Source organism: Pelobates fuscus, chromosome 9 (genome assembly GCF_036172605.1).
Source record: "Pelobates fuscus isolate aPelFus1 chromosome 9, aPelFus1.pri, whole genome shotgun sequence".
NCBI lineage: Eukaryota > Metazoa > Chordata > Amphibia > Anura > Pelobatidae > Pelobates > Pelobates fuscus.
The window spans coordinates 9,908,441-9,929,198 of NC_086325.1; the positions used below are offsets into that span (position 1 = coordinate 9,908,441).

General features: G+C 42.5%; 1 protein-coding gene across 1 annotated transcript; it reads left to right on the forward strand.

The window, feature by feature from the left end:
* The first annotated feature begins 2,939 nt into the window (after positions 1–2,939).
* RAB4B (RAB4B, member RAS oncogene family) lies at positions 2,940–16,771 on the forward strand. The gene is made up of 8 exons (XM_063433209.1): positions 2,940–3,154; positions 7,948–8,028; positions 9,917–10,031; positions 10,534–10,596; positions 10,772–10,926; positions 11,205–11,300; positions 14,416–14,541; positions 15,879–16,771. Exons 1-7 carry the CDS (start codon positions 3,139–3,141, stop codon positions 14,529–14,531), a joined length of 642 nt encoding a protein of 213 aa, XP_063289279.1. The 5' UTR covers positions 2,940–3,138; the 3' UTR covers positions 14,532–14,541; positions 15,879–16,771.
* Positions 16,772–20,758: the final 3,987 nt, after the last annotated feature.

Here is a 20,758-nt window from a genome sequence, read left to right on the forward strand (position 1 = left end):
GTGGCTAACCTAGCGTGTGACATTATATATCATGCTGGGAAGACGTGGCTAACCTAGCGTGTGACATTATATATCGCGCTGGGAAGACGTGGCTAACCTAGCGTGTTACATTATATATCGCGCTGGGAAGACGTGGCTAACCTAGCGTGTGACATTATATATCGCGCTGGGAAGACGTGGCTAACCTAGCGTGTGACATTATATATCGCGCTGGGAAGACGTGGCTAACCTAGCGTGTGACATTATATATCACGCTGGGAAGACGTGGCTAACCTAGCGTGTGACATTATATATCGCACTGTGAAGACGTGGCTAACCTAGCGTGTGACATTATATATCCCGCTGTGAAAACGTGGCTAACCGAGCGTGTGACATTATATATCGCCCTCGGAAGACGTGGCTAACCTAGCGTGTGACATTATATATCCCGCTGGGAAGACTTGGCTAACCAAGCGTGTGACATTATATATCGCGCTGGGAAGACGTGGCTAACCTAGCGTGTGACATTATATATCGCGCTGTGAAGACGTGGCTAACCTAGCGTGTGACATTATATATCGCGCTGTGAAACCGTGGCTAACCTAGCGTGTGACATTATATATCGCGCTGTGAAAACGTGGCTAACCTAGCGTGTGACATTATATATCGCGCTGGGAAGACGTGGCTAACCTAGCGTGTGACATTATATATCGCACTGTGAAGACGTGGCTAACCGAGCGTGTGACATTATATATCCCGCTGGGAAGACGTGGCTAACCTAGCGTGTGACATTATATATCGCACTGTGAAGACGTGGCTAACCGAGCGTGTGACATTATATATCCCGCTGGGAAGACGTGGCTAACCTAGCGTGTGACATTATATATCGCGCTGTGAAAACGTGGCTAACCTAGCGTGTGACGTTACATATCGCGCTGTGAAGACGTGGCTAACCTAGCGTGTGACATTATATATCGCACTGTGAAGACGTGGCTAACCGAGCGTGTGACATTATATATCGCGCTGGGAAGACGTGGCTAACCTAGCGTGTGACATTATATATCATGCTGAGAAGACGTGGCTAACCTAGCGTGTGACATTATATATTGCGCTGGGAAGACGTGGCTAACCTAGCGTGTGACATTATATATCGCGCTGGGAAGACGTGGCTAACCTAGCGTGTGACATTATATATCGCGCTGGGAAGACGTGGCTAACTTAGCGTGTGACATTATATATCGCGCTGGGAAGACGTGGCTAACCTAGCGTGTGACATTATATATCCCGCTGGGAAGACGTGGCTAACCTAGCGTGTGACATTATATATCGCACTGTGAAGACGTGGCTAACCTAGCGTGTGACATTATATATCCCGCTGTGAAAACGTGGCTAACCGAGCGTGTGACATTATATATCGCACTCGGAAGACGTGGCTAACCTAGCGTGTGACATTATATATCCCGCTGTGAAAACGTGGCTAACCTAGCGTGTGACATTATATATCGCACTGTGAAGACGTGGCTAACCTAGCGTGTGACATTATATATCCCGCTGTGAAAACGTGGCTAACCGAGCGTGTGACATTATATATCGCGCAGGGAAGACGTGGCTAACCTAGCGTGTGACATTATATATCCCGCTGTGAAAACGTGGCTAACCTAGCGTGTGACGTTACATATCGCGCTGGGAAGACGTGGCTAACCTAGCGTGTGACATTATATATCACGCTGTGAAAACGTGGCTAACCTAGCGTGTGACGTTACATATCGCGCTGGGAAGACGTGGCTAACCTAGCGTGTGACATTATATATCGCGCTGGGAAGACGTGGCTAACCTAGCGTGTGACATTATATATCGCGCTGGGAAGACGTGGCTAACCTAGCGTGTGACATTATATATCGCGCTGGGAAGACGTGGCTAACCTAGCGTGTGACATTATATATCACGCTGGGAAGACGTGGCTAACCTAGCGTGTGACATTATATATCGCACTGTGAAGACGTGGCTAACCTAGCGTGTGACATTATATATCCCGCTGTGAAAAAGTGGCTAACCGAGCGTGTGACATTATATATCGCACTCGGAAGACGTGGCTAACCTAGCGTGTGACATTATATATCCCGCTGTGAAAACGTGGCTAACCTAGCGTGTGACATTATATATCGCACTGTGAAGACGTGGCTAACCTAGCGTGTGACATTATATATCCCGCTGTGAAAACGTGGCTAACCGAGCGTGTGACATTATATATCGCGCAGGGAAGACGTGGCTAACCTAGCGTGTGACATTATATATCCCGCTGTGAAAACGTGGCTAACCTAGCGTGTGGCGTTACATATCGCGCTGGGAAGACGTGGCTAACCTAGCGTGTGACATTATATATCCCGCTGTGAAAACGTGGCTAACCGAGCGTGTGACGTTACATATCGCGCTGGGAAGACGTGGCTAACCTAGTGTGTGACATTATATATCACGCTGTGAAAACGTGGCTAACCGAGCGTGTGACGTTACATATCGCGCTGGGAAGACGTGGCTAACCTAGCGTGTGACATTATATATCGCGCTGGGAAGACGTGGCTAACCTAGCGTGTGACGTTACATATCGCGCTGGGAAGACGTGGCTAACCTAGCGTGTGACGTTACATATCGCGCTGGGAAGACGTGGCTAACCTAGCGTGGCGCAATGGAAATACTGAGAGCCAAAACAGGTGCATGACTGTAAGCTGTAATGGGGTGTGAGTACATAATAATAATAATAATAATAATATTAATAATAATAATAATAATAATAGACACACATCCTGCTGACAGGCACTCAGCCCAATAACAACATTATAACAGAAAGGGGAATTGCTGTTTATATAGACCCACAGGGCACATTGCTTGCTGGCCACGCCCAGGAACGGCGGACACGCCCCATGCATCCTATTGGTGGAGCTGAGTCAGGTGACTGTGCGGAAGCTGCGCGTGGGGCTTGCGTGAGGCTGTGGCGGCCATCTTAGAAGCTCCCTGATGCAGCCTCAGCCGCCTGGCTCCGGGCTCGGGAAGTGAGGGCAGGAACCGGCCGTGAAGCCGGGGCGGCCATCTTAACTCACCAAGGAGACAGGCCAGGTCCCGGGGGAGGAGGAGAGGGGCCCGGGCTCCCCGAATCCAGGCACCATGTCTGAGACATACGGTGAGAGATGGGGGATGGTCACCTGGAGGCGATCTGTCTGTCACTGTGAGGGCTGTCTGTCTGTCACTGTCTGTCTGTCACTGTGAGGGCTGTCTGTCTGTCACTGTCTGTCTGTCACTGTCTGTCTGTCACTGTGAGGGCTGTCTGTGTCTGTCTGTCACTGTGAGGGCTGTCTGTCTGTCACTGTCTGTCTGTCACTGTGAGGGCTGTCTGTGTCTGTCTGTCACTGTGAGGGCTGTCACTGTCTGTCACTGTGAGGGCTGTCACTGTCTGTCACTGTGAGGGCTGTCACTGTCTGTCACTGTGAGGGCTGTCACTGTCTGTCACTCTGAGGGTTGTCTGTCTGTCACTGTGAGGGCTGTCTGTCACTGTGAGGGCTGTCTGTCACTGTGAGGGCTGTCTGTCTGTCACTGTGAGGTCTGTCACTGTGAGGGCTGTCACTGTCTGTCACTGTGAGGGCTGTCACTGTCTGTCACTCTGAGGGCTGTCTGTCACTGTCTGTCTGTCACTGTGAGGGCTGTCTGTCACTGTCTGTCTGTCACTGTGAGGGCTGTCACTGTCTGTCACTGTGAGGGCTGTCACTGTCTGTCACTGTGAGGGCTGTCACTGTCTGTCACTGTGAGGGCTGTCTGTCACTGTCTGTCTGTCACTGTGAGGGCTTTCTGTCTGTCACTGTGAGGGCTGTCTGTCACTGTGAGGGCTGTCTGTCTGTGGCTGTGTCACTGTGAGGGCTGTCTGTCTATCACTGTCACTGTGAAGGCTGTCTGTCACTGTATGTACTGTCTGTCACTGTATGTACTGTCTGTCTTTCCCTGTCTGTCTCTCTCTGTCACTGTGAGGGCTGTCTGTCTGTCACTGTGAGGGCTGTCTGTCTGTCACTGTCACTGTGAGGGCTGTCTGTCACTGTATGTACTGTCTGTCTATCACTGTCTGTCTGTCACTGTATGTACTGTCTGTCTCTCTATGTCACTGTGAGGGCTGTCTGTCTGTCACTGTATGTACTGACTGTCTATCACTGTCTGTCTGTCACTGTATGTACTGTCTGTCTATCACTGTCTGTCTGTCACTGTATGTACTGTCTGTCTGTCACTGTGTATGTACTGTCTGTCACTGTACTGACTGTCACTATGTATGTACTGACTGTCACTGTGTATGTACTGTCTGTCACTGTATGTACTGTCTGTCTGTCACTGTGTATGTACTGTCTGTCACTGTACTGACTGTCACTATGTATGTACTGACTGTCACTGTGTATGTACTGTCTGTCACTGTCACTATTTATGTACTGTCTGTCACTGTCACTGTGTATGTACTCTCTGTCTCTGTGTATGTACTGTCTGTCACTGTGTATGTACTGTCTCTCTGTGTATGTACTGTCTGTCACTGTGTATGTACTGCCTGTTTCTGTCACTGTGTATGTAATGTATGTCACTGTGAGGGCTGTCTGTCTGTCTCTGTCACTGTGAGGGCTGTCTGTCTCTGTCACTGTGTATATACTGTGTGCCGAAAAAAGTGCGCTGTGCCTTTAAGTGCTAGTTAAACAATTTAAACCAGTCTATGCACAAATTTTTTAATAAAAAAATAATGAATAAAGTGCAAATCCAATATATAAATTATTTTAAGTGCAAATAAATTAATTCCAATGTAATATATTATGTGAATTTGTGCTTTCGTGAAATATAACCAGAGAGACACTTACTCCTCAAAATATAGAAACAGCTGAAGATGACGGAGTATCTTTTTAAAACGCTCCACATATAAATAAAGAGAATAGAAAGACAATGTAGTGTAAATCCATATGATGAGTATAATAAAAATAACAAATAAATTGGCAACTCACAATGGTAGAGCAGAAAAAAGTCTGCTCTAACTTATGATGCTTTGAAATCCTTTCTGCAGGATTCTGTAGAATAGTTGGATGGTGTGCTTAAAACAAGCAGGACGGCACCGGAATCAAAATAAGCCCTTTCTTGGTACAAAAAAATATTTTTATTATACTCATCATATGGATTTACACTATATTGTCTTTCTATTCTCTTTATTTATATGTGGAGCGTTTTAAAAAGATACTCCGTCATCTTCAGCTGTTTCTATATTTTGAGGAGTAAGTGTCTCTCTGGCTATATTTCACGAAAGCACAAATTCACATAATATATTACATTGGAATTAATTTATTTGCACTTAAAATAATTTATATATTGGATTTGCACTTTATTCATTATTTTTTTATTAAAAAATTTGTGCATAGACTGGTTTAAATTGTTTAACTAGCACTTAAAGGCACAGCACACTTTTTTTTCTGCACATACTATTCGAGTGGTTTTTATTAGTGCTTGCTAGCCTTTGTTGTGATATTCCAAATTATTGTCACTAATTTTATAGCGCCATTTTTTACTTGATTTTTTTGTACTGTTGCACTGTGTATATACTGTCTGTCACTGTGAGGGCTGTCCGTCACTGTCACTGTGTATGTACTGTCTGTCTCTGTCACTGTGTATGTACTGTCTGTCACTGTCTCCGTGAGGGCTGTCTGTCTGTCACTGTGAAGGGTGTCTGTCTGTCACTGTGAGGGCTGTCTGTCTGTCTCTGTCACTGTGTATGTACTGTATGTCTCTGTGAGGGCTGTCTGTCACTGTGTATGTAATGTCTGTCACTGTGTATGTACTGTCTGTCTCTCTCTGTCACGGTGTATGGACTGTGTGTCTGTGTATGTACTGTCTGTCTCTGTCACTGTTTATGTACTGTCTGTCACTGTGTATGTACTGTCTGTCACTGTGTATGTTCTGTCTGTCTCTGTCAATGTGTATGTTATGTCTGTGTGTCAATGTGAGGGCTGTCTCTCTGTCACTGTGTATGTTATGTCTGTCTCTGTCACTGTGTATGTACTTTCTGTCTCTGTCACTGTGTATGTACTTTCTGTCTCTGTCACTGTGTATGTACTGTGTGTCTGTGTATGTACTGTCTGTCTCTGTCAATGTGTAAATACTATCTGTCACTGTGTATGTACTATCTGTCAATGTGTATGTAATGTCTGTGTGTCAATGTGAGGACTGTCTGTCTCTGTCAATGTGAGGGCTGTCTGTCAATGTGAGGGCTGTATGTCTCTGTCACTGTGGGGGCTATCTGTCTCTGCCAATGGGAGGGATGTCTGTCTCTGTCACTGTGAGAGCTGTCTGTGTATGTGAGGGCTGTCTGCCTCTGTTAATGTTAGGGCTGTCTGTCTCTGTCTCTGTCACTGTGTATGTACTGTCTGTCTGTCACTGTGAGGGCTGTCTGCCCCTGTCACTGTGAGGGCTGTCTGTCCCTGTCACTGTGTATGTACTGTATGTCTGTGTATGTGAGGATTGACTGTCTGTGTATGTGCTGTCTGTCCATCTATGTGTATGAGGGCTGACTGTCAATGTGAGGGTTGTCTGTGTATGTGAGGATTGACTGTCTGTGTATGTGCTGTTTGTCCATCAATGTGTATGAGGGCTGACTGTCTCGGTCAATGTGTGTCCTGTCTGTCCGTCTCTGTGTACGTGAGAGCTGACTGTCTCTGTGTATGCGAGTTCTGTCTATCAATATGAGGGTGGTCTGTCTGTCAATGTGAGGGCTCTCTGTGTATGTTAGGATTGACTCTATGTAAGGATTGCCTTCTGTCTTTGTCTATGTGAGGACTGTCTGTATGTGAGGACTGACTGACCGTCTATATGATACCTGCTAGCATGTGAAGTCTTCTTGTCTGTATCTGAGGTGTATTCATTAAACACATTTTAATCAACTCAAAAGCAAATGATAAAAGTAAACTAAAATATCCAAGCTATGATGCTAGCAGAATTTTCCAAATTAGATTTTTTGCCTTCGTCTTGTTATTGCTTTTTCAGTTCATTACATTTTGATGTTTAGTAAATACCCTACTGTGTTTACATGGTGGACTGACTGTCAGTATCTATGGTGTATCCAGTAAACACAACATTGTTTTCAATTTTATTAAATTCAAATCTGAATATAGCCAAATTATGACTGTAGTGGAGTTGGAGAAATGTATTTTTTCTCCAGTTTAAATGTAGCCAATTTCCACTTCACCGCAGTACAGTGATAATGATAAGCCTGTGTGTGTGTGTGTGTGTGTGTGTGTGTGTGTTCATGTATCTACCCGTGGTGGATTCAAATGGGATATTTGTACTGCCCCTAAAATAATGGCATGATTAAGGTACTCCATGGATCATATTCTGTGTGTGAGGTGGGGCATTAGTTCATGTCTCCCTCTGATAAGATCTGCAAGATTAATTATGTAATTCTTTGTAAAGTTACCTTGTGTCAAAACCAAATATTGCATACATTCATTAGAAGAACTGAATCTTCCAGAACATAGTGACCTCAGCCCTTTATTTTCAGATGATACGGCTCCTGCAAAACAGGGAAATGAAACCCAACGCTAAAAGCATGCCTTGCAATGCGTACGTCTACATATCTCTCCTATGATAGCAGCCTGTTATTGTTTTAATAATTTACAACTTCAGACATGGCCTTTCTCTGGGGAATCCAGACCTAATCCTCTGCCTCAGGAGCTATGCTGCCATCCCATAGTCCTCCATATTGAGTAGGTCCATAGAGCCTTCAGAATTAACAACCAGTGTTCATCTTTGCCAAGAAACAAGACATTTATAAAACTAATTTGGGTTTACCATTTCTTTAATAAAGTGTAACTATATACTGTTCTGCCGTCAGGTGGTTAACTGCATCTAGCTTCTTAGGTCTGTTACTTATATAACTATATCAGTCACGTAATCATTTTTCCTTTCTTTTAGATTTTCTGTTCAAGTTTTTGGTAATTGGCAGTGCGGGGACTGGGAAATCCTGCCTCTTGCACCAGTTCATCGAGAGTAAATGTGAGTACTGACTGTGAACATTTAATTACGCCCCAGAATCAAGGTAGCTTAAAAAATGCTGCGTACGTGATTTATGAAGATTTCAGTTTACCTGTCCTGGATTAATTGTGATTGAGGGCACTTACATAGCTTGAATCCTGCAATTACACGCGCTTAACCCCTTAAGGACACATGACATGTGTGACATGTCATGATTCCCTTTTATTCCAGAAGTTTGGTCCTCAAGGGGATAAAGTGACAGTCACTGAGGAGGTGGTGAGGTGTATTCTAACATAGTGGTTTAATGTGACACTTTAATTTAAATGTTTTTTGTTTTACTTTATTTATGCCCCTTGCATCTTAAAGGGACAGTATAGGCACCCATACCACGTCAACTCAATGGTCTGGGTGCCACGTGCCTGTCTTAGCCCTGAACCTGAGAACTTTAATGCTGTGATATCAGCTTGAGGCGCTTTCATGAAATAGCAGAGTAAAACTCTGCTGTTTAAATCAGATGGTCTCTGAGAGACCATATGTTTGGCGCTGTGCTGCATTTTGCTGTGCATGCTCACTAGCCTCCCAATGCTTTCTTCTGGGAAAACATTGGAGCTAAGCTAAAGAGGTGGAGCTTCGTGGAGGGTTTAAAGGCTAGTAAATTACTGGCAGCACTGGTTCGGTCACTTAAACGGTCACCAGGACACTAGTGTTAGGAACATATATTTTTATACCACTGGGCCATGAATGCTTCCATCTGATTGGTTGACGAACGTTCTCAGGTGTGCGTTATTCTCAGGGAGACGCACGGCTAAAGTAGTTCCAGACAGGTCTTGACCGCGTTACAGTTGCGTAAGAAATTAGTCCTACATACAAGAGCGTTTTAATGACAAAAACTTGACAAATGTCTTGAAATACATCATATGAACAATGTTTCGAGGTGTGGTAACTGTAGCATAAGCGGAATAATTGACTCCAGGCCGTTGAATTATTAGAAAACAAACAATCTATGACGGGACAGTGCCACTTTGACATTGCTGATGCAGCGAGGTGGCCGTGGGGTGTAGGGAAAGGTGAGTTTTAGTTACCCAGACCTGTCCCTACTAATTGCTGCCATAGTCTTCCTGCTGGTCCTCTTCACACACTTTATCTGCCAATAGTCCACGCCAGGCCTGTATTCACAACAATAATGTCTATGGAGGATTCCATCAGCCATCTTAGTGCTGCAATTTAATCATTGCAATTTCTCAAACTGCAATGTTTACCTTGCAGGACTAAGGGGGACAGGGACACTGCACCCAGATCACTCCCATGAGATGGGTACCTATAGTGTCTCTAACCAGTTTGTACAATGAAATCCTCCTGTAGTGGCTGTCATAGGGAAAACTCTGTCAGCATAGAGAAATCAGTTACTTGTATACGTGTGTGTATGGAGGAAACTATACCTCACTCTCTGAAGTGTTTTACATGTGAAGAGTGTGTCCCTGTAGTAGAGACCGCTACTTTTATAAATTAATTTTGATACACGACATGACTGTCAATCAGAGAGCCGGGCCTGTTACTTCCTGGTTTGTTTAGCTCAGTGGAGATAAACTCAAGAGGCAGCAATTGCCCAGAGCACCTGCCTTGCAAAGACTTCTCATTGAGCTGCATTGGGAAGTCTGTGATTGCACAGCCGCAGAAAGTCTGGCTTGGAAAGAAGAGGATGGATTACAAAGGCTACAGACAAGAGATCTTCAACTTTTGCAAGTTGTTTTTATACATATGTCAATAAAAAAGTGTTCAATTTAATGCATTCATGTTTTCATTGGAATATCTACTAAACAGTGATTTTAAAAATCTATTTTGTTTTGACAGTAGAGTGTCTCTTCAATGGCAAGGAACAAAGTGTCTAATACTTTAATTTCTTCCTCAGTTAAGCAAGACTCCAATCACACCATAGGGGTGGAGTTTGGCTCTCGGATTGTCAACGTTGGAGGTAAATCGGTTAAACTGCAGATTTGGGACACAGCGGGACAGGAGAGATTCAGGTATGCTGTACAATTAAATATTACATTGTTTGTAATTGATGAATGTACTGAATGTTTTTTGTTTAACCAGCAGATGGGGCCACATAACTTTTTTTTTCTTTTCTACTTACCATTGTAATCTCTTGAGGAACAATGCATTGATTTATCCGCACGTTATTGGTTAATTGCAACTGTTGTTTTTAAAACACATTGAGAGGATAAAGCATTAATTGTAAATACATTCCTAGTTACTCTTCTAGTGAGGAGCAAAGTCAGGTCCAGTCCCCCCTATTCTCAATCCATATAAGGTTTAGGCAATGTAACAGGCTCCCTTCCCACACTTTTGTGGGGATCATTGCTCCAGTCTTGCTGGTAATTATCAATCCTCGTTGTTACTCACCGTGTGAAATGATTTAATATACAACAATAAATAGTCTTTTGAGAAAATGAGTTGCTCTTTGAGTGGCAGCGTTTACAGCCTGACTCTGACAAACTGGATTTATGAATCTATTGGTTGTTTTAGGTCTGTTACCCGCAGTTACTACCGAGGAGCAGCAGGGGCGCTGCTTGTTTATGACATAGCAAGGTGAGTGTGTGTATGTGGAGGTAATAGACTGAATGCCAGTGTACCTGCTGGCTTACTTATTGTATTCTATTATTTCTGTTCTACTGGTTTCCCTGCGTGTTATTTGTTTAAACCACTTTATGGTTCCTGCATTTGGTTGTCCGGAGACCTGACCTATTCCTAACTTGCTTTGCAGTCGGGAGACTTACAACGCTCTCACCAACTGGCTGACAGATGCCAGGACTCTGGCCAGTCCCAACATCATCATCATTCTGTGTGGCAACAAGAAGGATTTGGATGCAGACAGAGAGGTTACCTTTCTGGAGGCTTCACGTTTCGCCCAGGAGAATGGTGAGAATGAATACCACACACATATAGATAATATTTTCTATGCTCTCCTTCACTTTTCCAATAGATTGGGATTATGGGCACATCCATTCCAGCATCCTGGCAGTATGTTGTGGGGCTGTAAGGCCGTGTTGCTGCCCAGCTGTAATTCTCTCAGGGTGATGAGCCCCCTGGCTGTCATGCTCTTGTTGATGGGGCCCTTTGGTGGGTGGATAAAGCTTGTGGCCAGCATGTCGGAGCCACCTGGCCATAACCTAGATACTGTTTTTGTTTTTCCCCAGACCTGATGTTTTTGGAAACGAGTGCTCTCACTGGAGAGAATGTAGAAGAAGCTTTCTTAAAATGTGCTCGGACAATATTAAATAAAATAGATACAGGTAAGTGCACTCGTGATGATTATTATTAATATTATTATTATTTTAATATTATATCTTCATTTTCAGAAAAATGGTCAAGGCCTAGATTGTAAATTGAAGGAGTTTAATTTAAGGCCTCTGATCCCATATATAGTTTATAATTTTGCTGCTACCTGTGATCATTTGATTCGGATTGTTCTAAAGAGCACATTATATTACTGACTAGATTTGGTCATTTCAACGTCATAGTATGTCCTTCTTGGCCGTCCTCTGTATATTAAATACTGTAAGTCTTATAGCTTTACCGTGCATCCATGGAAACACGACACTGCGTGACAGCATTACTAGTGAATTCACATCATCCAGGCTACGATTCCAAGTACAAATAAGGACTATTTGGTCATCCGACAATGGAATGAGAGAGCACCCTCAGGGGAACATCTCAAAGAAGACCTCGGTCACTTGTACATGGACGAAATGAAAGCCTTTTAGTTGATCACATCATCACAAGAGAACTCTAAATGTTTTGTTTACGTCAGCAGCAGATTGTTGCAAGTACATAGTATTGAGAAGGGTTGTGTGAAATAGGGAGCTAAGGTGACGATATATATTTGTTTTCTAGGGGTTTGTTTATCAGTTGAAATGTATGAAAATAATAGACCAGACTTGCTTCTTCTGTGCCTAAGGTGGTTTTATTTTTGTAGAACAGCAAATCACATTGCTTCACAGGGTCACATATAGCAGGTAACTTCACAGGATGGATGTCCGTACAAAGTAACAATGTTCAAGGAGCACAGATCCTTATAGACCACTAGTTACATAGACTACATCACCATGACGAGATAATACACAAAGAAAGCAGACGTTACTGTGACAAAATAGTGTGTAAAAGCAGGATGATCCAATTCTGTACATTGTTTATATGACATTCAGAAAAGTATTACACGTGGCTGACCTGTGCTACAGATTTAATCTCTCAGAGAGCTGACGTATGGCTAATGTCGCTCGCAGTAAGTGACCTTTCATTTCCATTTTTGGTATTTAATCCATTTCAACTAATCTTCAACCCTTGTGATCCCACTACAATTGCAAGCTCATTATTAGACACATATATAACTGCACTAATATACGCCTTTACTGTATGTCCAACGGTCTATACGCACATTATAATATTATTATTATTGTTTATATAGTGCCAGTGTTTTCTGCTGCTCATTACTAATATACAGTGGGGGTTTAAACTGGCACAAATAAAGTTGACAGTCACAAAGGGAAGAGAGCCCAGCTCACACATGCTGACTTTCTCATATAAACATTTCTATCTACATTTATAGGTTTACATAGCTATATATAGTCAGAACCTATTAACATTTACCCTGTACACCTTTTTATAACACTACATGTTTATTTCTTCTAAAGAGTCTTATCTCTGGTTCTGCGTACTAATCTCATGCTCCATGTCCTCTGACCAAGTGTTCCCTGCATCAAGGTCCTGTTCTCCATTTCAAGGTCCTGCTCTCACATTTTTAAACAGAGTGCGCGTAAACACGTGAGCTGATCCTGATTCAAACGGCCAGGCACTGAGCATGGCGTACCAGCCCTTTCTCCTCCGGAATCTCACCAGTGAGCTATGCCTGGCATCTTCTGAGGCACATGGGTCAATGTCTTCACTACACTTTGATCATACAGTCATTCTGTATTCACACCAGCAAACTAAATGTGTGAAAGTCCACGAAATTATAAAAAGAAAACATGCTCTTTGGCTGAAGTCGTCAATCTTTACCGTGTCCTATACTGCGAGCTTTGTCTGATGCTCTGCCAGCCAGAAAGGTCATATAGTTTATCTAGCGGGAAAATGCCTACTCCTGCTATATGTTATAGCTGCCCCTGTGAAGCTGGTACAATCTATATCATAGATCTTCCATGTCACATTTGTGAGGGAGCAGCCTGATCAGAAGTGGCCGACATCAGAGACGTAGTATTATCTTTGTAGATTTTCAGTCAATAGGTGAGCTTCCTGCTCTGACACCATCTAATAAAATAGATTTTATATTGCTTTAAGCCTAAACATTCCTGTTATTGTACAGCAGGAATCTCACAAGGTAAGACATGCAGAAAGCAGGATTAAGTGAATGCACATGTGGCTCTCTTATAAACAGATTGGCTCTGGATGGGTCTGTATATACACAGCAATACAGTGGCAGAGCCTCCAGAAACATGTGTTTATAAGAGCCTGGCATTTTATTTATACAGCCAGCCGGTAGCTTCAGGCCCTGGATGGAAACGGTTTGTACCAGACTACAGCAGCTCTGTACAACTTCACTGCTAACAAAGGGACAATATGCTGTGTGTCCCTCACACAGAGTGCTCTTTCATTTTTTTTTTTTTGTTTGATTGCCCTTTTGTTTGTTTTGGGTGAAATATTGGATATGGCTAATATGATTTTTCATTTTATAAAGTAATTTCTGCTGAGCTTACATTCTTGGGATCCTTAGCTGCACCTTTAGTTTCCATTGTGTACTAAAAGATAACATGTAAAGACTAACCTGTCCTACCCGATCCACTTCACATGAAAACGTCATGCTCTCCTAGATTGGTGACCGTCGTTTCATAGCTTGCACTAGGGAAAGTTCCCTCTGTACCACTTCCTGAAATAATCTCTGCCTTTTGGATATTACTATATGTGCCCAACCTATCTGCGTCCGTCACGTACAGCATCAGGCTGGTTCCATACATTGAGAGAGGAGAATACTTGTCTCAATGCCAGACAGGCACCCTCTGTTACAGAGATAAACAGTGCAAGAAAAAAAGATATGAACTAATTGGACCTCACTGGCATCCTGAATATGCCATGCCTGTATATTTTATTTATTTGGTTGACATCACTTGCTTTCAGGTTGTCTCAAAGGAGGTGAGCAACGTGAAGCTTATACATGGGGACCACAATGGAACCTTTGTGGCATCTTGTAAATATGGTGGGGTGGGGGGCACCATTTATTTCTTTGCTGGCTGTGCAATTGAAGTCACTTTTTTTTTCTTATTGAATGAAGACTACTCATTTAGTGCATAATGCTGCAAGAGCCTGATTTAATTTAAAAAACATTTTCACGGTGATTATCTTTCTTTCCTTCTTCAGGAGAGCTTGACCCTGAGAGAATGGGATCTGGCATCCAGTATGGAGACGCTTCTCCGCGACACATTAAGCACACGCATGGGACCCAAGCACACAACCGGCAGCAATGTAGCTGTTAATAGTAAAGAGGTAAAAAGAGAGGGGTTGTAGAGAGTGTTATATAGAGTAATATGAGTTATAGAGGGGGTTATATGGAGTAATAGGGGGGGGGGTTATAGGGAGGGTTATATGGAGTGATATGAGGGGTTATAGGGAGGGTTATATGAAATAATAGGGAGGGTTATATGGAGTAATAGGGAAGGGCTTTATTAAGTAATAGAAGTTATATGAAGGGTTAGAGATGGAGTTATAGGGAGCCTTATATGGAGTAATAGAAGTTATTGAGAGTACTATATAGAGTAATAAGATGAGTTTTATAGATGGTTACATGGAGTAATAGGAGGAGTTATAGGGAGGGTTATATGGAGTAATAGGAGGAGTTATAGGGAGGGTTATATGGAGTAATAGGAGGGGTTATAGGGAGGGTTACATGGAGTAATAGGAGGAGTTATAGGGAGGGTTACATGGAGTAATAGGAGGAGTTATAGGGAGGTTATATGGAGTAATAGGAGGAGTTATAGGGAGAAATAGGAGGAGTTATAGAGAGGGTTATATGGAGTAATAGGAGGGGTTATAGGGAGGGTTATATGGAGTAATAGGAGGGGTTATAGGGAGGTTATATGGAGTAATAGGAGGAGTTATAGGGAGGGTTATATGGAGTAATAGGAGGAGTTATAGGGAGGGTTATATGGAGTAATAGGAGGAGTTATTGGGAGGGTTACATGGAGTAATAGGAGGAGTTATAGGGAGGGTTATATGGAGTAATAGGAGGGGTTATAGGGAGGGTTACATGGAGTAATAGGAGGAGTTATAGGGAGGGTTATATGGAGTAATAGGAGGGGTTATAGGGAGGGTTACATGGAGTAATAGGAGGAGTTATAGGGAGGGTTATATGGAGTAATAGGAGGGGTTATAGGGAGGGTTACATGGAGTAATAGGAGGAGTTATAGGGAGGGTTATATGGAGTAATAGGAGGGGTTATAGGGAGGGTTATATGGAGTAATAGGAGGAGTTATAGGGAGGGTTATATGGAGTAATAGGAGGGGTTATAGGGAGGGTTATATGGAGTAATAGGAGGAGTTATAGGGAGGGTTACATGGAGTAATAGGAGGAGTTATAGGGAGGGTTACATGGAGTAATAGGAGGAGTTATAGGGAGGGTTATATGGAGTAATAGGAGGAGTTATAGGGAGGGTTATATGGAGTAATAGGAGGGGTTATAGGGAGGGTTACATGGAGTAATAGGAAAGGTTGAAGTGGAATTAATGGGAGGCATTATAATAATTTTGTTTTGTGGACAGTGTTTGGTTTAATAGATAAAATAGTAGGACTGCTTTTAGCTCATTTTCTGCATGTTTTTCTTTCCAGCTTCTGACAGACATCCTGTCCTCTGTATACATCCACTTGGGACTAACCGTCCGCTCCCCTCTGACTTATTGCACTCATCCTGAATGAAGGATTCCCCATTTGTCTTGTTCACTGTTACTTTTTGTGTGTAGAAGCCCCATGTGACGGCGTGGCTCCTGATACGGCTCCTAGCGCACCATACCAATGCGGAGAAATCTCACTGGTCAGCCACTCTGCATCTGCCTTGGGATTCCTAAATATGTGAAAAATTGGGGTCAGCACCCTCAGGCAGGGCGTGGAAAACCAGAAATCCGATCACACACACATTTATATACAAGCATTGAGAGGTATATATATTACAAATGTATGAGCATGCGCAGATATTTTACTGTATATCAGCAATGGCTAACCTTTCTGAACTCCATTTCCCATGATGTTAAGCTATCCTCTCGGATGACTGAGCAACATGGGAGTTAGAGTTCACTGATATCTGAAGCTCGGCCTCTTCCCGTGTATCACAATGATTGCAGGGGCCGGTTCCTCAATATTTGAAGCAAGTGTTATCCGTTTCAGGAAAAGCCCTGTCTAATGTATGTATGGCACGTCCTCAACCCCCTAAATCCCTTAACCATACAATATTCCAACTCAAGCAGTAATGATTAGAATTCAATCAGCAGAAATGTGTAATCTAATGTTTCAAGGGCTCCACCTTGTATTGCACCCCCTTTGGCACAGGAACGGTTATTTACGAAGTTTTACATGTGACTGCCTCGCTCTTATTCTGTCGATGTCTGCATTTTTATTTTTTTGGGTTTTGCTGTAGTTTAATTGAAATTCCCATTTCCATGCTGTTTTTTTATTTTTTTCATTTAAATCAAATGCAGAAAATATGTTCTTATAAAGACGTCAACCTATTTAGTTGTTTTTGTTTTTATTTCTGCCTGTTTTATGTAGATTTTTTTCTTTTTATATCTAAAGTAGAGCATTTTTCAGGCTCTGTGTCCAGCCTAACATTTCATTTATTTACTCTGTCAAACCATTCTTTCCTTGTTTCCTTCTAATTATTGCCTGGAGTGGAGATATATATATATATATTGGGTATATTCCAATCTTATGAATAAAAATGCAAATGTAAGTTTTCTTAATGCCCTATAGAGAAAATCTGCTTTCTGGATAATTGCGAGATTCAGCTTATAGTAGTGTGTAAAAAGGGCTGATTTTCACAAATTTAAGCAAATACTACTTAAAAATGATTAAAACTTTTAACCCATTAAACATGTCACTGTCACTAGGTCACTTTGCTCCTACATGGGACTGTCCCTTTAACCCATTGAACATGTCACTGTCATTAGGTCACTTTGCTCCTACATGGGACCGTCTCTTTAACCCATTAAACATGTCACTGTCATTAGGTCACTTTGCTCCTACATGGGACCGTCTCTTTAACCCATTAAACATGTCACTGTCATTAGGTCACTTTGCTCCTACATGGGACTGTCCCTTTAACCCATTAAACATGTCGCTGTCATTAGGTCACTTTGTTCCTACATGGGACTGTCCCTTTAACCCATTAAACATGTCGCTGTCATTAGGTCACTTTGCTCCTACATGGGACTGTCCCTTTAACCCATTAAACATGTCACTGCCATTAGGTCACTTTGCTCCTACGTGGGACTGTCCCTTTAACCCATTAAACATGTCGCTGTCATTAGGTCACTTTGTTCCTACATGGGACTGTCCCTTTAACCCATTAAACATGTCGCTGTCATTAGGTCACTTTGCTCCTACATGGGACTGTCCCTTTAACCCATTGAACATGTCACTGTCATTAGGTCACTTTGCTCCTACATGGGACCGTCTCTTTAACCCATTAAACATGTCACTGTCATTAGGTCACTTTGCTCCTACATGGGACCGTCTCTTTAACCCATTAAACATGTCACTGTCATTAGGTCACTTTGCTCCTACGTGGGACTGTCCCTTTAACCCATTAAACATGTCGCTGTCATTAGGTCACTTTGTTCCTACATGGGACTGTCCCTTTAACCCATTAAACATGTCGCTGTCATTAGGTCACTTTGCTCCTACATGGGACTGTCCCTTTAACCCATTGAACATGTCACTGTCATTAGGTCACTTTGCTCCTACATGGGACCGTCTCTTTAACCCATTAAACATGTCACTGTCATTAGGTCACTTTGCTCCTACATGGGACCGTCTCTTTAACCCATTAAACATGTCACTGTCATTAGGTCACTTTGCTCCTACATGGGACTGTCCCTTTAACCCATTAAACATGTCGCTGTCATTAGGTCACTTTGTTCCTACATGGGACTGTCCCTTTAACCCATTAAACATGTCGCTGTCATTAGGTCACTTTGCTCCTACATGGGACTGTCCCTTTAACCCATTAAACATGTCACTGCCATTAGGTCACTTTGCTCCTACGTGGGACTGTCCCTTTAACCCATTAAACATGTCGCTGTCATTAGGTCACTTTGTTCCTACATGGGACTGTCCCTTTAACCCATTAAACATGTCGCTGTCATTAGGTCACTTTGCTCCTACATGGGACTGTCCCTTTAACCCATTAAACATGTCACTGCCATTAGGTCACTTTGCTCCTACGTGGGACTGTCCCTTTAACCCATTAAACATGTCACTGCCATTAGGTCACTTTGCTCCTACATGGGACTGTCCGTTTAACCCATTAAACATGTCGCTGCCATTAGGTCACTTTGCTCCTACATGGGACTGTCCCTTTAACCCATTAAACATGTCACTGTCATTAGGTCACTTTGCTCCTACATGGGACTGTCCCTTTAACCCATTAAACATGTCACTGCCATTAGGTCACTTTGCTCCTACATGGGACTGTCCCTTTAACCCATTAAACATGTCCCTGTCATTAGGTCACTTTGCTCCTACATGGGACTGTCCCTTTAACCCATTAAACATGTCCCTGTCATTAGGTCTCATTGCTCCTACATGGTACTGTCTCTTTAACCCTTTAAACATGTCACTGTCATTAGGTCACTTTGCTCCTACATGAGACTGTCCCTTTAACCCATTAAACATGTCACTGTCATTAGGTCACTTTGCTCCTACATGGGACTGTCCCTTTAACCCCTTAAACATGTCGCTGTCATTAGGTCACTTTGCTCCTACAAGGGACTGTCCCTTTAACCCATTAAACATGTCACTGTCACTAGGTCACTTTGCTCCTACATGGGACTGTCCCTTTAACCCATTGAACATGTCACTGTCATTAGGTCACTTTGCTCCTACATGGGACCGTCTCTTTAACCCATTAAACATGTCACTGTCATTAGGTCACTTTGCTCCTACATGGGACCGTCTCTTTAACCCATTAAACATGTCACTGTCATTAGGTCACTTTGCTCCTACATGGGACTGTCCCTTTAACCCATTAAACATGTCACTGCCATTAGGTCACTTTGCTCCTACATGGGACTGTCCCTTTAACCCATTAAACATGTCACTGTCATTAGGTCACTTGTCTTCTACATGAGACTGTCTCTTTAACATGTCACTAACCCTCTACCCTTGCCATTGTCATTAAACTGACACGTACACACAACGCATATGTTTTCCTAGGAATTCTATAATGGGGATTTTGCGTGACAACCTCTTCTTGTCTTCCTGGGAGGAAGAGGGAGGGGAGTTGGAGGGGAAAATAGGGCAGGAAGTTTTGGTGAGAAGGTTAAATTTCCTCTGGCCATGTCTGCATCTCCTACAACAAGAAAGAGTAGCTTAATTAAGAAGACTTGTGAAAAAATGGCATGCAACTATTATGAATTGGACAATTAAATTTAAAAATGTGTTTATTCCTGTGTTGGGTTAAATATAGCTGCTGGCAAATTCTCTCTTACATATCGAGCTCTGTCCTCTCCGAATTAAAATCCAGTTCTGTCTAGTGATTGCTTCTGTTCATCTCATTACACATCACGTACCCCATCTAGGATTCTATCATTACTACTCTCAGCACTCTTGGCAAATATGCAGTATATGTTGTCTGGTTCTGTGATGTAGCACATGTGTGAGGGACACTGGCTACCAAACTTGTCATCCTTTTAAACAAATGATGTGGTTTAAAGGGTCATAAATGAAACGGAAAAGGATCAGCGTTCTTAAAAGCAAACACAAAATTTAGAATATATGTAAATTCCATAGGGCTCCCTCTAAGCCCTACAAGTAAGTAAACATTAAACAAAAGAGGATTTAAGGTTGTGACAAAACAGAATAGACAAAGTATATTTACAAATATATATTTAAAAAAAATCAAATATAAAAAAATAAGTCTAATAAAAGCCTGAACTTGGGACTTTTATTAAACTTATAATTTTTTTCTATATCTGATTTTTACTATATTTATTTGTAACTATACTTTGTCTATTCTGTTTTGGCGCAACCTTATGTCCTCTTTTGTAAAGGGTTATAAATGCCTGATTCGTTTTAATCAAATCTAATGACCAATCGCTTAAAAACTAGTAGACAGACTCACTGCTGCCCAAAATGTAATTGTTTATATGCATTCAGTAGAGAGGTGTATCCAGCATATATTATTATTTTATTATTTATATAGTGCCATCAAATTCCGTAGCGCTGTACGATGGGAGGACTAACAGACATGTAATTGTAACCAGACAACTGGACGTACAGGAACAAAGAGGTGGAGGGCCCTGTTCCATGAGCTTACATTACAGGGTTAGTAAAGAGCCAAGCTATATCACAGATACACAGGGTTAGTAAATAGCTCTATCACAGATATACAGGGTTAGTACAGAGCTATATCCCAGATATACAGGGTTAGTAAAGAGCCAAGCTATATCACAGATACACAGGGTTAGTAAATAGATATATCCCAGATATACAGGGTT

Excerpts from the sequence above, each read along its gene's own strand:
- RAB4B (XM_063433209.1), top strand. Across the intron at positions 10,927-11,204 it reads ACGTTTCGCCCAGGAGAATG|ACCTGATGTTTTTGGAAACG; the intron begins GTGAGAATGAAT and ends GTTTTTCCCCAG. Across the intron at positions 11,301-14,415 it reads ATTAAATAAAATAGATACAG|GAGAGCTTGACCCTGAGAGA; the intron begins GTAAGTGCACTC and ends TTCCTTCTTCAG.